Below are 16,459 nucleotides of genomic sequence, written 5' to 3'. Positions count from 1 at the left end.
TTGCAATTTTATATAACCTGGAAAAAGAAGTAAAATTATCAGTAAATTTATGATTAAATTGAGAATTCATTTTTACACATTGATTTTATCAGACCATGTAAAAGTAATGAGATGATTTAAAAATAACTAGTAGTGACTAACATTTCCTAAATATATTAAGATAGTTGACCATGGATATGTAGTTAGTGCTATCAGCTTTTTTTAAAATTATTTCTCTCTCCTTCCCCGTCCTCTCCCCCCTTTCCCAGTTGTCTGCTCTCTGTGTCCATCCCCTGTGTGTTCTTCTGTGTCCACCTATATTCTTGTCAGTGGCACTGTGAATCTGTGTCTCTTTGTTGTTGTGTCATCTTGCTGTGTCAGCTCTCCATGTATGCAGCGCCACTCCTGGGCAGGCTGCACTTTTTTCGCTCTGGGCGGCTCTCCTTATGGGGTGTACTCCTTGCACATGGGGCTCCCTTATGCAGGGGATACCCCTGCATGGCACGGTACTCCTTGCACACATCAGCACTGTGCGTGGGCCAGCTCCTCACACAGGTCAGGAGGCCCTGGGTTTGAACCCTGGACCTCCTATGTGGTAGGCAGATGCTCTATCCAATGAGTGAAATCCACTTCCCAGTGCTACCAGCTTTTAATAATAAATATATATATGAAAATATAAAGGTAAAATAGAAGATATAAGTTCAAATGCATGTATACCTAGTTTTAAATATTCCTTTTCTGTAAAGGAAAATGAATACTAGAAAGTTAAAATATAATTGTTACCTCTAGAGTTTTTGGTTTCTTTTCTCCATTTGCCATCTCATGAATCTGGTTTAAAAAATATGTGTGTGAAACAAATTAAAAATTATATTTACAAGAAACTACCTAATAGAATTATTATATTTAGACATATTTGATCTACTTCTCTCATGAGATCAAGGTTTGTAGAACAAAATAGCAATGTCTTCCTTAAAATATTTTCTTATTAAGGTAGTTTAGATTGGGATTGAAAAATATAGAGTTTTTCAAAGTTTAAGGTAAAGAATTCAAATAACCCTAATCACGGTTGTACAATACCCAGGGGAAAGGATTAGGTATGTTTATATGTTGTTTATCTTCTTATTTGAAGAGAAAACTAGCCCTAAAAACACATGATTCTCAGTGAAAGGGTAGATTTGTAAATGTTACACTATTTACTGTTAAGCATTTTATGACTGAGCGTTTGCCCTATGCATATTGACATGTTAAATATGTTTCATTACTTTTTAAAATTCACTTTCATGACACACCTAAGACATAAATATTTATTCCCACTTGACAGTTAAGGAAACTGTGGCTCAGAAAGATGATTTGCTCCAGGTCACAAAAACCAGGAAATGGCTAACTTCCAATTCAAACCAAGGTCATAGAACTCCAAAGCCTGTGTTTTAACTACTATGCAAATAAGTAAATTTTAACTTTGTAATTCATAGAATAAATTTCTTATTTTCAGATCACTGGAGATAACATCAACCAGTTGCCTTAAATTTAAAAATGTATATTTAGAAATAATAATTGTTCAAATCATATTATGTTGGGTCAATTCTATTACCAAGGTTAATACTGATTTTTGAAATATATAACTCATTTAAAATGCATTAACTTGCTTAACTATTAGCAAACATCTTTTGATTCCTTATTTATTGCCAGGCATTTTGCCAAGCTTTAGACATTCAAAGTTGGGAAAACATGACACTTTAGAGATTACAGCTAATACATTGTGTATTCCATTTAAAGAGTGATTGGATTCAATGAAATTTTAAACAGGAAAAGCTTTATTTTTCTCCATCTACTTTATTTCATATCTGGATATTCTAGGGTAATCTTTTTGTTTTCCAATTACCTCAAGTATTAAATCATCTTGATTGGGTAACTAAGTTTGAATACTAAAATACACAGCTAAGTACAACATAAAAACTTTAATATCATCTAATTCAAGGCTTCTTTTATCTCCAACTTGGGCTCAAAACTTTGTCCAATAAGTTAAAAAGTGGAGAAGGGTGGAAATATTCTTTCCTACTTCCTTTCCCTTGTATTTTCCCATAGTTCCCTTGTAGGAAAAGAGGAGAATAGGAATAATCTATAACAACTGTAGTTTTCTTTTGCCCAGCACTAACTCTGACCAAAAGGAACCTCATGCATTGTGCCCATACCTGGAAGAAATACATGTTATTTCCACTTCCATCCTCTATCCTATCCTAAACTTACAGCAAGGGAAGTTCCAGCCAACTTTCTGACTTCTGAATTCATTAAGGAAAACGTGAACACCAATTTATATTCACACAGGTATCCGGCTACAAATGATAGTGAACTAAAGTCAACATCTTCACAAATGATAGTGAACTAAAGTCTACATCTCCCATGAACTATTTCACTGTACCTCTGTTTAGTCTGGTGTTTTTCAAACAGAGCTTCATGAAATCAACTTACTGGTTTTTGACCAACACTTTCTTTGGAATGACATGGAATGGAATGGAATAGGAGTAGGATAAATTTTAATTTAATTATATAGATGCTTGGCACGTGTGCAGGCACACACGCACATTGGTGTGTGTCCTAGAGTTTTTATTTCAAAATCTCTTTCTTGCTATGGTTGCAATTGAAGAAAAAAACCTGAAAGCCCCTACACTAGTCACATGGAAACATCAGCCCTTGTGATTTTGAAGTGTAATGAACTTTAAACTAGGAAATGAGATGCTGGCGTCCTTTCTTTCATGCAAGCCAATATGACTTGGTTGTCTTGGGACATCCTTCACTTGGCTTGCTGTATGGTACCACCCTGCCCATCCCCATATGACAGTATTCCCCCTCAAGGACTGTATTTAGTGTTTTTTAAAATAAAATATCTAATCCTCTTTTTTTAAAAGATTGACATGGATGATGGGTAATGATATTCACTGGTAATTTTTTTTATTGAGTGTAGAATGGGTAGAATGGCTATATGTAGTGCCTTTCTTTGGAATGTAGCATTATTTATATATTGCTCTCAGATTTAGTGCTTCAACTTAGATTCTAAAACCACAGGAATGACTCCTTTCAAGTTCCGTTACATTTGGTCCATTTGCTTATCATAAATTGAAAAAGTCTCCAAGGAGATTATTATAATTTGTTTTTAAACCATTTATTTTGAATTGTGTATCCTTAAAAGTAGTATAGTATTTCATGATTAATAGTACCTATTAGTATTCAAAATAGTTTTCCCTGTTCCATATTTCTATCAAGTGATTTTGCTTCCCCATTATGATTGCTCCTGTTGGTGGAAGATGAGACATTAAGCCTTTTCATGTCCAAGCGTGCTATCACCACATCCATTCTCAGGTGCTTCAAATTCCATGTGACCTTCAAGTGAGTCCCTAAACTCCTTCTAGCATGGTAGCTGTCCTTTCTAAGCCATAATCAGAAAACACCTTGAGGGAAGCAAGCTCCTCTCTCCCAGTGAGACGAGGACTTTCTCAGGACACAAATCCTTTCAGACCAAACAATTCCTGGAAACAACATTTCCTATTTCCTTTAACCAATGAGTATTTCCAGTAATCCTCTTTTTTGCTTAACTTATTATTTGCAAACAGTCAATTACCTCCTGGTCAACCCAGTTTTTCCTGGTCTAGTCTTTTTCATTTTCCTTCTGTTTCTTCCTGAGCCAAGTCCATTCCCAAACTTTCTATCCTATTGTACTTGTCCGGAGCTCTATCCTCAAATTACTATTTCAGAATTTCCAATTCACTGTGACTACTCTTTACCCACTCACCAATCTTTGATGAGTCCATTGTTTCCATCCCCAGCAAACTTTGGTCCTGCCAAATGGCAGTTTCCAAACTTCTACATAGTAAAGTTTGGAGGTATCGTATCATTTGGATGGTGAGAGCAGTAGACCTTTCAAGAAGCTATGCTTGCATAACATTGCAAATGTTCCTTATAAGCTAAGTTCATTTGGGGGAGAAGTTTGCTGAAGGAAAGAGGGGTAACTCCAAACTTCTCACCCATCCCATGGAACTGCCTCAGGCCCTAATATAAAGGAAAAGCCTGAGGCTTCATCCACACTTTTCTCAAGTCATATCTCTTGCTTTGACAATACTATTTTTGAGGAATTCTGAGCAAATGACTGCATTATCTTGTTCAATATAAAGCTAGTTTCACCATGTGCTGTGGCAAAAGGCTGGTATTCAAAGGGAGAGAAATGGAATTGGTACCCCAGAATCTTATATTTGTAATTTATTTATCCTATATAATGAATCTTCTTTCTCCACAGAGCCCTGCAAAGAGGACGATTTTCAGTGTGAAAATGGAGAATGTGTTCCACTGGTGAATCTCTGTGACAGTCATACACATTGTAGGGATGGCTCAGACGAAGCACGTTGTGGTATGTCTTGATTTTAGGAAAGAAATGTTTTATCATTTTAAGCTCTACATTTGCACTCTAGAAATGTGAAAAGAAGAAAAGTGTGTTTATTGGGCCGTATTCTGATGCTGCTTGGTCTGAGCAATTCCCATTGATTTCAGTACCTCTGCCCATATCCTGGTTAGAAAAAAAATTAACAGCCAAGATCCTGTTTTGGTTTTTTAATATTTGGCTACACTTAATAATTTCATTCTAGGACCAATCACATGCTGGTAAAGAATATCAAACACTATAGAAAGAAAATAGCCAATACTAGTCACTCTGAAATGACCCCTTTTTTGTATTTAATTTTTAACTTTTTTATTAGAAAAGTTGTGGATTTACAGAATAATCATGCAAAAAATTCAGATTCCCATATACCACCCTATTATTAAAACCTTTTATTGGTGTGGAACATTTGTTACAATTAATGATAGCACATTTTTATAGTTTTATTATTAACTATAGTCCATGGTTTAGCTGTTTGTGTAGTGTAGTTTTGTAGATTTTTTTAAACTTTTTTATTCTATAACCATGTATACAACCAAATATTTTCCTTTTTTGCCACATTCAGATACATATTTTAGTGCTGTTAATTATATTCACACTGTTGTGCTACCATCATCACCATCTATTACCAAAACATTTCCAATGTTCCGAGTAGGAACTCTGCATAATTAAGCATAATTTAATCATTCTCTGTTCCCAACCAGTACCCTGGTAACCTATATTCCAGATTCTAATTCTATATTAGTTTTTTATTCTAATTATTTCACCTGAGTGAAATCATACAATAATTGTCGTTTTGTGTCTGGTTTATTTCATTTAGCACTACATCTTCAAGGTTCATCCATGTGTCACACATATCAGAACTCCATTGTTCTTTAGGGCTGAATAACATTTTATATATATAGTGTGTATATACATATATTATATATGTATATAATTATTTATCCATTCATCAGTTGATGGACACTTGGGTTGCGTCCATATTTTGGCAATTGTGATTGATGCTGCTATGAACATTCATACGCTATTATCTGTTCAAGTCCCAACTTTTACCTCTTTTAGGAATATACCTAGTAGTGGATTGCAGCATCATATTGTAGTTCTATGCTTAACTTTCTGAGGAACCACTAAATTGTCTTCTCTAGAGGTTGCACCATTTTACATTGTTACCAGCAATGAATGAGTGTTTCTATTTCCTCACATCCCTCTAACACAAGGGTTCTTAACAAGGGGTCCAAGAGCTTGAAATTCAAAAAAAATATTCTTGTGGGAATGTGTTGGTGCAGGTATGATATACTTATTAAATAATGCACAATATATTGTCGACTTAGTAAGGGGTCTTTTTTTTTCATCTGACTGGCAAAGGGGTCCATGGAACAGAAAAGTTAAAAACCCCTGCTCTAACACTTGTGATTTTCTTTTTTTAAAGTAACAGTCATTCAAATGAGTGTGAAATGGTATCTCATTGTGATTTGAGTCACATTTCCCTAATGACTAGTGATGTTGAACATCTTTTCATGTGCTTTCTAACTATTCATATATCTTCTTTGTAGAGATATGTATTCAAATATTTTGCACATTTTTAATTGGGTTGTTTGCCTTTTTGCTGTGAAGTTGAAGGATTTCTTTGTATATTCTGGATATTAAACCTTTATCAGATATGTGGTTTCTAAATATTTTCTCCCTTTTTGTAGGTTGTAATTGTACTGTCATGATAAAGTCTATCAACACATAAAATTTTTCATTTTGATAATGTTCCATTTATCTATTTTTTTCCTTTCATTGCTTGTACTTTGGGTGTGATACCCAAGAAGCCATTGCCTAACACAAGGTCCTAAAGATGTTCACTATGTCTATGTTTTCTCTAATGATATGTCTGACTTTTAAAATTTAGGTCATTGATCCATTTTGAGTTGATTTTTGTATTTGGTGTTAGATAGGGGTCCACCTTCATTCTTTTGCAAATGGAGATCCAGTTTTCCCAGCATCATTTGTGAAAAGAGTATTCTTTCCCAATTAAATGTTCTTTGTCCCTTTGTCTGAAATCATTTGGCCATAAATGGGAGGTTTGTTGTCTGAGAGCTCAAACTTATTACATTGGTATATATACCCTTTTGCAATTATTGTGAAAATTTGATGACTGTGGCTTTGTAGTAAGATTTAACCAGAAATTGTGAGTCCTCCAACTTCATTCTTGCTTTCAAGAAAGCGCTGTCTATTCTGGGTCCCTTACAGTTTCAAGTAAATTGGTTGATAGGGTTTTCTATTTATACAAAGAAGGTTGCCAAAATTTTATTGTGACTGAGCTGAATATACAAATCTCTTTGAGCAGGACTGACAGCTTAACAATATTTAGTCTTCCAATCTATGAACTTTTTTTTATATCTTCTTTGATTTCTTTTATCAATGTTTGTAGTTTTCTGTGGACAAGTCCACTACATCCTGGATTAGATTTATTCCTAAGATATTTGATTCTTTTTAGTAGCTATTTTAAATGGATTTTTTCCTATTTCTTCTTCATTTATTGTGTATATAAACACCTACTGATATTTGCATGTTGATCTTGTACTTTGCCACTTTGCTGAATTCATTTTTTAGGTCCGGTAGCATTGTTGTTGATTTTTCAGCACTTTCTGTATCTTGGATCTTACCATCCGCAAAAAGAGGAAGTTTTACTTATTCATTTCCATTCCTTGATGTTCTTTATTTCTGTTTCTTCCCTAATTGTTCTGGCAAGATCTTCCAGTACAATGTTGAATAACAGTGGTGACAGTGGGCATCCTTGCCTTGTTCCTGATCTTTGAGGGAAAGCTTCTGTCTTTCACTATTAAGTAGGATGTTAGCTTTGGGCTTTTCATTTATGCCCTTTATCATGTTGAGGAAGTTTCCTTCTATCCCTAGTTTTCTAAGTGTTTTTACCAAGAAGGGTGATGGATTTTGTCAAATGCCTTCCTGCATAAATTGAGATCATGCTGGGTTTTTTTCCTTCTTTCTGTTAATATGGCATATTACATTAATTGATTTTCTTATGTTAAGCCACTCGTGTGTAACAAGTATAAATCTCAATTGATCATGGTGTAAATGCTTTTAATATGATTTTGGATTTGTTTTGCTAGTATACGTTTGAGAATTTTTGCATCTATATACATAAGAGATATCAGTCTGTAAATTTCTTTTCTTGTGGTACTTTATCTGGCTTTAGTTTGTATGTGATTCTGGCTTCTTAGAATGAATTAGGGAGTGTTCCCTCCTCTTAGATTTTTTGTAGAAGTTTCAGCAGAATTAGTAAGTCTTCTTAGAAGGTTTGGTAAAATTCTACTCTGAAGCCATCTAGTCCTGGTCTCTTCTTTGTTAAAAGAATTTTGATTACTGATTCAATCTCTTTACTAGTAAGTGGTTTGTTGTTAACTCAGTGTAAGTACTTTGTGTGTTTCTAAAAACTTGTCCAATTCATCCAGATTATCTAATTTTTTGGCATATAGCTGTTCACAATATCCTCATGGTCCTTTTTATTTCAATGGGGTCAAAAGTAATGTTCCCCTTTTATTTCTGATTTCCTTTATTTTTATCCTCTCTCCTTTTTTTCCTCTCAGTCTAGCTAAAGTTTTGTCAATTTTATTGACTTTTTCAAGGAACCAATTGTTGGTTTCATTAACTATTATTTTTTTGTTCTCTATTTCATTTATCTCTGTTCTCATCTTTGCTATTTCCTTCCTTCTGTTTGCTTTAATTTTAGTTTACTATTCTTTATCTAGATCTTCCAGCTTTGAGGTTTGATCTCTTGTTTGAAGTCTTTCTTCTCTTTAATGTAAACATTTAGAGCTATACATTTACCTTTAGCACTACATTCATGGCATTCCATAAGTTTCATGTTGTATTTTCATTTTCAAAGACCTCAAGATACTTCTTAATTTCCATTGTGATTTTCTCCTTAACCTATTGGTTGTTTAAGGTATATTGTTAATTTCCATATATTTGTGAATTCCCATTTCTCCCTCTGTTATTGATTTCATAACAATAGCTTCATTCTGTTTCATTTGGAGAAGAAATATTGCATGATTTCAGTATTTTTTTAATTTTTGAGACCTGTTAAATACCTAGTACATAGTGTATCCTGTAGAATGATACGTGTGTACTCAAGAAGAATGTGTGTTCTGTTGTTGGGTGAAGTGTTCTATATATGTCTGCTAGGTATAGTTGGTTACTTCGAGTTTTATATTTCCTTATTGATCTTCTAAATCTGTCATTGTGAGTGGTATATTAAATTCTCCTACTGTTAATGTAGAGTCATCAATTTCTCTCTTCAAATCTGCAATTTCTCTCTTCAAATCTTGCGAATCTGCAAATATATATTTGCTTCATATATTTTGGAATACCTGTTAGCTGCATATATATTTTCAATTTTTACATCTGTTTGGTTGAATTAATCCCTTTTTCAATATATAATGACCACCTTTATCCCTTGTAACTTGTTTTGATTTTAAAGTCTATTTTATCTGATTTTGATATAGCTACCCCAGCCCTCTTTTGGTCAGTACTTGCATGGTATATTTTTCCATCCTTTCATATTTAACCTACCTGTATCTTTGAATTTAAGGTAAGCCTCTTGCAGATAGCATATCTTTGGTCATGCTTTATTTTTTTATCCATTCTACCCATCTCTGCCTCTTGATTGGAGAGTTTAATCCATTTATATTTAAAGTCACTACTGATAATGAAGGAATTACTTCTTCCATTTTGATAATTTGTCTTTATAAATTCTTCAATTTTTCAATTAGTGCCCATTATTAAATTTATTTGATTTTTTCTATTGTATCATATTGAGTACCTTCCATATGGTTACCCAAGGTTAGTATTTAACATCCTAAATATATAACAATCGTATTTGGTTTGATACCAACTTCAGTTCAGTAGCATACACATAAATGTTTCCTTTATCCCTCCAACCACCCACCTTTTTAAAATTTGTTACCACTTACATCTTTATAAATTGGATGTTTATTTATTTATTTATTTATTTATTTATTATTAATTTTTACTTTTTATGCTTTTACATTTTAACATCTGTTGGAAGTAAAAAGTGGAGTTACATACCAAACAATATAATACAGTAATTCTGACATTTATAATTACCCAAATGGTTATTTTTCTCAGAGGTCTTTAATTCTTTATGCTTTTTGAACTGCAGTCTAGTTTACATTCAGTCTGAAGAACTCCCTTTAACATTGCTTATAGAACAGGTCTAGTTGGTGAACTTTCTCAGCTTTTATTTATCTGGACATATCTGAATGTCTTCCTCATTTTTGACAGAATTTCTCAACATACATAAAATTCCTGGTTGGTATTTGTTTTCAGCACTTTAAGTATTTCAACCCACTGCCTTCCTGCCTCCTTGGTTTCTGATGAGAAATTGGCATGCAAACTAATTGGTACTTCTTTGTACATAACCTGTTGCTTTTCTCATTGCAGCTTTCAGAAATGTTTCTTTGTCATTTGATAGTATGACCAATATATGGCAGGGTGTATTTTTCTTCATGTTTATGCTGTTTGGTGTTTTCTGGACTTCTTGGATAGGCATATTCATCTTTTGCTATGTTTGGGAAGTTCTCTGTCATTATTTCTTTTATTATTCCTTCTGCCCCTTTCTTTCTTTCTTTCTTCTGGGAATCCCAGAGTGGGAATCCCAGAGCTAACTTAGGCTATTTTTGCTTTTTATAATTCAATTTTTTCTTTCTGTTCCTCCACCTGACTTGTTTCAATTTTCTAGACCTCAAGTTTGCTGATACTTTCTTCTTACAGCTCCACTCTACTGTTGAAACCTTCCTGGGAATTTTTCATTTTAGTTATTGTGGTCTTCAACTCCAGTAGTTCTGTTTGGTTCCTCTTTAAAATTTCTATCCCTTTACTAAGATAGTGTCCATTCATTGTTCTCCTCATATCCATTAGCCCTTATCTGTATTTTCCCTCATCACCTTGAACATTTTGAAAATCATTACTTTAAAGTCTCTGTTTTGTATGTCCAAATTCAGGTCTTTTTCATTGGTGTTTGTAGGATTTTTAACTATTTCCTTTAGATGGGCCATTATTTCCTATTTCTTTATCTTGTACTGTTGTTGCACACTGTGCATTTTTATATTTTAGAATGTTAACTCTGGAATTTATCCCCTGAGGTGTCTGTTTCTTGATTTTGCAACCAGTTGGTTATAGGATAAAGATTTTCATGAACTTCAGCCCTCCTATCAGGAAGGGCTTCTCAAAGTGAATCCTCTATGCAGGGTCCTTGCTGCCTCTTCTGGATCTGTGTCTTGTCTTGGGCCTGTGCTTCTTAGTTTTTGTTTGTCTGTTTATTTGTTTGTTGTTTTTAAGTTCCCCTGTTAGTTTTTTTGGAGTTCGCCTCTTTCTAAGGAGATACACCTCTGTCTCCTGGGTGTTTAAAAGAGGCAAGCTTTTGTCCCAGGCTTTTAACCTTAATGCCTTCTTTCATTGTCTCAAGCCGCTTTCACCTGGAGAGCAAATCCTGGGAGGGGATCACTCTGGAGAGTAGTTTCCCAAGTCAGTCTTTCGCAGACAAAACAGGGCCAGGGACACAAATGTGATCCATACAAGTTCCAGAGTACCCTAGGGAAAGATCCGGAATGATACCATGAGACTTCCACAGCTCCCCAAAGCTGAACTTTCTTGACCTGCCCAGCAGCCCTTAATCATTTCCCCCACAGTCCTGAGGAATGGTACTATCTTTATGTTTTCTCTGCTGCCACTTTTGTCTTGGGCAAGTTGGAACAATGACCTCCTTCAGAACCAAGCCCCCAGCAATCTGAAGTCACTAATCAAAATCTATCATCTGTAATCATCCATGCCTCCCTTTGGTCTTGGGGAAGAAGATTTTTTATGTTCCTTTCTCTCACCAGGGAGCTATCCAGGGCCTGGATATCAAGGGGCCTGCCACAAGAGCAGGAGATAGGTGCCAGTAACTGCTATGTACAGAACATAGTTTACTGGTCTTTAACATAGTTTAGCAGCTTCTTCCTCCACTCTTTCCTGGATTCTATACAGTGTTCTCCTTGCCTCAAGAGTTTCAAAATAGTTGTTTCACACAGTTCTTTCCTGTTTAATAGTTGTTCTGGTGATAGGATTGATTCCTGGAGCTACCTGCACCATCATCTTCCCACAATCTTAGAACCACTCTTAATGAATACTATACTCTGGACATTGCCTAAATAACAGAGGCACCCACATGCTTTTATTTACTGACTTTATTGAATTTGATCCTTTGAATTCTTGATTCTTCAGTATCTACTACTCCTTCTGCCTTGTTGAGTTTTCAAGCTAGTCCCCTTCCCCAATACCCTATACCATTATGAGTAGTCTTTATTTTTACTATGCCTTATTTTATTTAATACTTACCATGTTCCAGTTACTGCAAATAAGTGCTGTAGTGTGATTGTACAATTAGTATTAGCCCTAATTCATCCATGAAAGAACTGAAGTTCAGTCGCTACCAAAGAGCACACACCTAGTAGGGAAGGCTGTATTTTTAACCTAAGTGAATCAAATTCTAAACTCAATGCCCTTAACACTTCTCATAATAGAAAATTTGTAAAAAGATTTATTTATTTCTCTCCCCTTCTCCCCCCACCCCAGTTGACTGTTCTTTGTGTCTATTTGCTGCATGTTCTTTGTCCGCTTCTGTTGTTGTCAGTGGCATGGAAATCTGTGTTTCTTTTTGTTGTGTCATCTTGTTGTGTCAGCTATCTGTGTGGGCGACAGCGCCATTTTTAGGCAGGCTGCACTTTCTTTCGCGCTGGGGGACTCTCCTTACAGGGCGCACTCCTTGTGCGTGGGGTTCCCCTGCATGGGGACACCCCTTTGTGGCACGGCACTCCTTGTGTGCATCAGCATTGCATGTGCGCCAGCTCCACACGAGTCAAGGAGGCCCGGGGTTTGAACCACGGACCTCCCATTTGGTAGACGGATGCCCTAACCACTGGGCCAAGTCCGCTTCCTCATAATAGAAATTTAATGGAAATAATAAAATTAGCTTACAGAATTACATTATGGTGTTCATAGGTAAGATTACCATTGCTGAAGTTTTACCTATTTGATAGACTACCTTAACTTGGCCCAATCCCTACCTAGCCACTAATGATCCTAAAACTCTATCCAAACTAGTATTACTGAGAAAGATAATAGACACCAAAAAGTAAAAGAACAAGTTCAAATAAGTTTTCTGCAGAAGGAAATAGAATAACATATGTCTAATGTTATTCCTGAACTTGAGCTTTCCTTCTTTTAGAGACTAGTTCCAAGACATGATCTGCAAGAGCAAGCTAATTTTTCTTTATTGTTTATTTCCCATATTGATAAGCAATGAGCTTGTACATCTCTGCCTATTCCATTTTTATAGTCATACAAAAGAGTAAAATTTAAGTCTACCAAATTTTCATTCTTTAACTTAGGTCTTCCAATATACTCTTAAGAAAATACTACACCACCACTCCCCCCAGCAATACTCACTGGTGGGGTGGGGGTGGTAGGGTTGAATGGGACCTCATATTGTTTTTTTAATGTAATATTTTTACAAAATCAATAAAAAAAAAAGAAAATACTACCATCAACCTTTAAATTCTAAGTGTTACAAGCATTGCTCATTTAGTTAGGGTCTATCATTTATTCTTACAAAATTTGGTTGAAGTGACCCAGTGTGTGATCCTTTTTTAGTGAGTCTTTTCAATGGAACGATGAACAATGGCTTGGTACAGTTCAGGATTCAGAGTATATGGCATACAGCTTGTGCTGAGAACTGGACCACCCAGATTTCAAATGATGTTTGTCAGCTGCTGGGACTAGGGTAAGTATCTCTAATCAGCTCTATTTTAAGAGATTCTCTAATTTTTTAATTGTCATCTAATTGAGTTTATAAGAAATTCAAAATTTTTGATGGTTATGAAATTAGAAAATACACATGGGCAAAAGGAAGTATATAAAAATCTTAAGAATTGTCCCCTCAAAAGGTAACTACTGAATACAAACATTTTATAAATATTAGTTATATTAATATATTAAATACTATACTGTGCTGTGTTTGGTAACCTAATTCCATATGAACACTTCTTGTGTCATTAAATATTTTTATACAGGTTATCATATTTAATAAAATGAAAGACACCATTTGATGGTTATACCATAATATACCTAGCTAATCACAAGGGTATTGCCGAGAACATGCTTTCACAATCTCTTTGTAGCATATCCATAATAGTTCTTAGCAAAATTTGTAGAAATATAATTATTGTAAGAAAAGATGTATATAATTCAAAGTTTCCCAAGAAAAGTAATGCATTTTATAATCTATATTAATGACTTATCAAAACTTTATTGCATCTCCCCAGTACAATGTCACAATATATTATATCAAATATAGAAATTCACTGTTTTACCTTTCCATCGGTCTCAAAAAAATAATGAGGTGAAATGGAAGATAATGTGTAGTAAAAATTTACTTTTAACATGTAAAATGTATCAACTCAAATCCTCCATTCTGATCTTTTGGTATTTGTAAATTTGTAGACTTGGAGACTCCAAGACAACTGAATCATGTCACATGTGATTATTTTATCAATTATATTACTATATCATGAAAGAACTACGTCCTTTTTATCTATTTTTGCATTTCTAACATCTATTATAACTCCTCTTCCAAAAAAGGTACTAAATAACTACTTGTTAAAGCATACATTATTCATTATATATACATATGTACATATCGATATAGATATATTTAGCTATTTAAATTATCTAAAAAAAGTCCAATTGTAAAACATTATCATTCACTACCTGTCCTGAAAGGGCAGCTAATTTTCTAATTCATTCTGAATTTGGTATATAAAGTTACAAGGAGGTTAACTTAAATATACCCACACACATATACCTGTAGCTAGCATTTAGTAGTTAGCTCAACTATCTATTTCTAGTTCATCAGTATCAGATGCAATTAATCAATTTCCCTGTAGAGGCCTTTTTAAACTGAATAGTAATTCATATAATAATTACTTATTCTACAAACAAATTTTCAAGATTTGTTTCAATGTGAATTTCTTGGAACCCAAAACATATTTTCTAATAGAGATAGTGTCACTTGCAGTGATTAGGTCTCTGGACAACCTCCTAAATCTATTTAACTTTTGGTAAGTCAATAGACTTAATATTGTACATTAATGCCATTATAGAAACTAGCCACTATGTGTAGATATTTTACAATAAGAAAATGAGTGGAGGCTTCTCTCAGAGTATTAAGAATTTTCCGTAATTTCTTGCAACTGGATTGAGAACTGTGCCTTCAAAATTAGAATCCCCTGGTTCCAAGTCAGTGAAGTCAGCCTTATCAGGATGACAGTTCCTATCAGTAAGAAAGGGAAGAATCATCCATTATGTAATCAATTTTGCTTATATGTATTAATCTTTGTTTATATCATCCTTTTTATTATACATTAATGCTTATACTCTGATGATGGTGAGGTTTAAACATGGTTGGCTTTCAGACATGAAACTTGTAAGAGGATAATTTTTAGGAGGAATGACCTCATTTGATAAAGTCAACAAAACACTGAAACTGACCACTTTTTATTTATCCTCTTTCAAGTAAAGCTTTTGGTAAGTGGCATTGATTCCCAGCTACTGAAATGTTGATTTTAGCTCAATAGATAGAGGAGGCCTTAAGAACGGTCTTTACTTCCACTACTAAAGTTGCTGGTAAGGGTGAAAGAGCTGTTTTATAGACTCAGGCACTTAGTTTGTAAAGATTTGGCTAAGGAGATTGATAACTTGAACTTTTCCCCCCAATTGATAAATCCTTATACCCTGGTTGATTGGAATTTCATTGCGAAGGAGTATTGTGTGTCAAATCACCACTTTCTGAAGCATGACTATATGCTTATACACATAGGAATTACTTTAATTGTTTCCAAATATTTCCTAAATTGTTTACTAGAAGATGTATAGGGTTAAGATGAGTCATGCCAATATCAGAGTGATCAGCCTCTTACTATGACAAATTTTTAAATAAATTTATATGAAATAGGTTGGCTGATAGCATAGTGCTGATTTCTACAGTTATATGAGAGAATGTTTTGGAAAGGAAACATGTCTTTATTACCTTTTAACAGTTGCTAATATAAATATATTATTTTGATTACTCCCTCATCAGAAATCTAAACATTGGTGATAATTTTGTGTTTATTCCATGGATGAATGAGACATGGCTTTTACTTTAAATGCTTATGTGGTAGGGATATACACGTAAATAGGCAATTACAATGTCATGTGATAAATATAATACAATATGCTATGAGAGAACCTAACTCAATTTCTGTATGTCAGGGAAGGTTTTCTAGAAAATGGTCTGAACTGAGTGGATGACAGCCAACTCCACAGAACTATTTATTCACATGTTTTGTGGTTTTTTTCCCAACCAGATTTTATTCTCCAGTTCACTGGCCTGGTTTCCTATGAATCACAGTCCTTCCAGCTGGAGACTGTGACACCAGATTTTTCAGTGTGTTTAAAGCAATCTCCCTGTCTTATATACAATATTTTGGGTCAAGGTCAGGTATTCGTTTCTTCATAAATGAGTAAAGTAATCTCTTTAAAGTGCAAACACTTTAATCATAGGGCATGCACTTATTAAATAGTCTACGCAGTACTCTGGTAATTGAAATAAAGTTATAGCATTTTAGAATTTTTCTAAACTGATGCATGGTAACTGAAAGAAAACTTAGTGAGTGTACAGTGATGTGTGTTTGGTACAGTGGAAAGTAATTTAGTACTCAATTTATTTAAAAAGGCACTGTAGTCTCCCAAGATAATTTATGCAGATAGAGTACAAAATGCAAATCCCCACAGATTCTAATAAATCATATGAGGCAGATTTCATCAGACTATCCTTTTTTAAATTAAACTTTTTTATGCCCTGGCATTTATAGCTGCATAAGTAAAAAGTACTTTTAATAACATTTTCATGTCTCTGATCAAAGTATGAAAGAAAACGTTTTATCCTGG

General features: G+C 34.3%; 1 protein-coding gene across 1 annotated transcript in view; it reads left to right on the top strand.

Annotated features, from left to right (window-relative positions):
* Positions 1-16,459, top strand: part of TMPRSS15 (transmembrane serine protease 15) — a 159,430-nt gene that overhangs the window by 95,492 nt on the left and 47,479 nt on the right. The window contains exons 18-19 of the mRNA XM_058296480.1: positions 4,268-4,378; positions 13,124-13,253. Coding sequence (XP_058152463.1) covers positions 4,268-4,378; positions 13,124-13,253 — 241 coding nt within the window. The remainder of the gene's footprint in view (positions 1-4,267; positions 4,379-13,123; positions 13,254-16,459) is intronic.

This window comes from Dasypus novemcinctus, chromosome 4 (genome assembly GCF_030445035.2).
Source record: "Dasypus novemcinctus isolate mDasNov1 chromosome 4, mDasNov1.1.hap2, whole genome shotgun sequence".
Lineage (NCBI taxonomy): Eukaryota > Metazoa > Chordata > Mammalia > Cingulata > Dasypodidae > Dasypus > Dasypus novemcinctus.
Note: the sequence above shows the minus strand (reverse complement) of the source record. Positions and strands in the feature narration are given on the sequence as shown.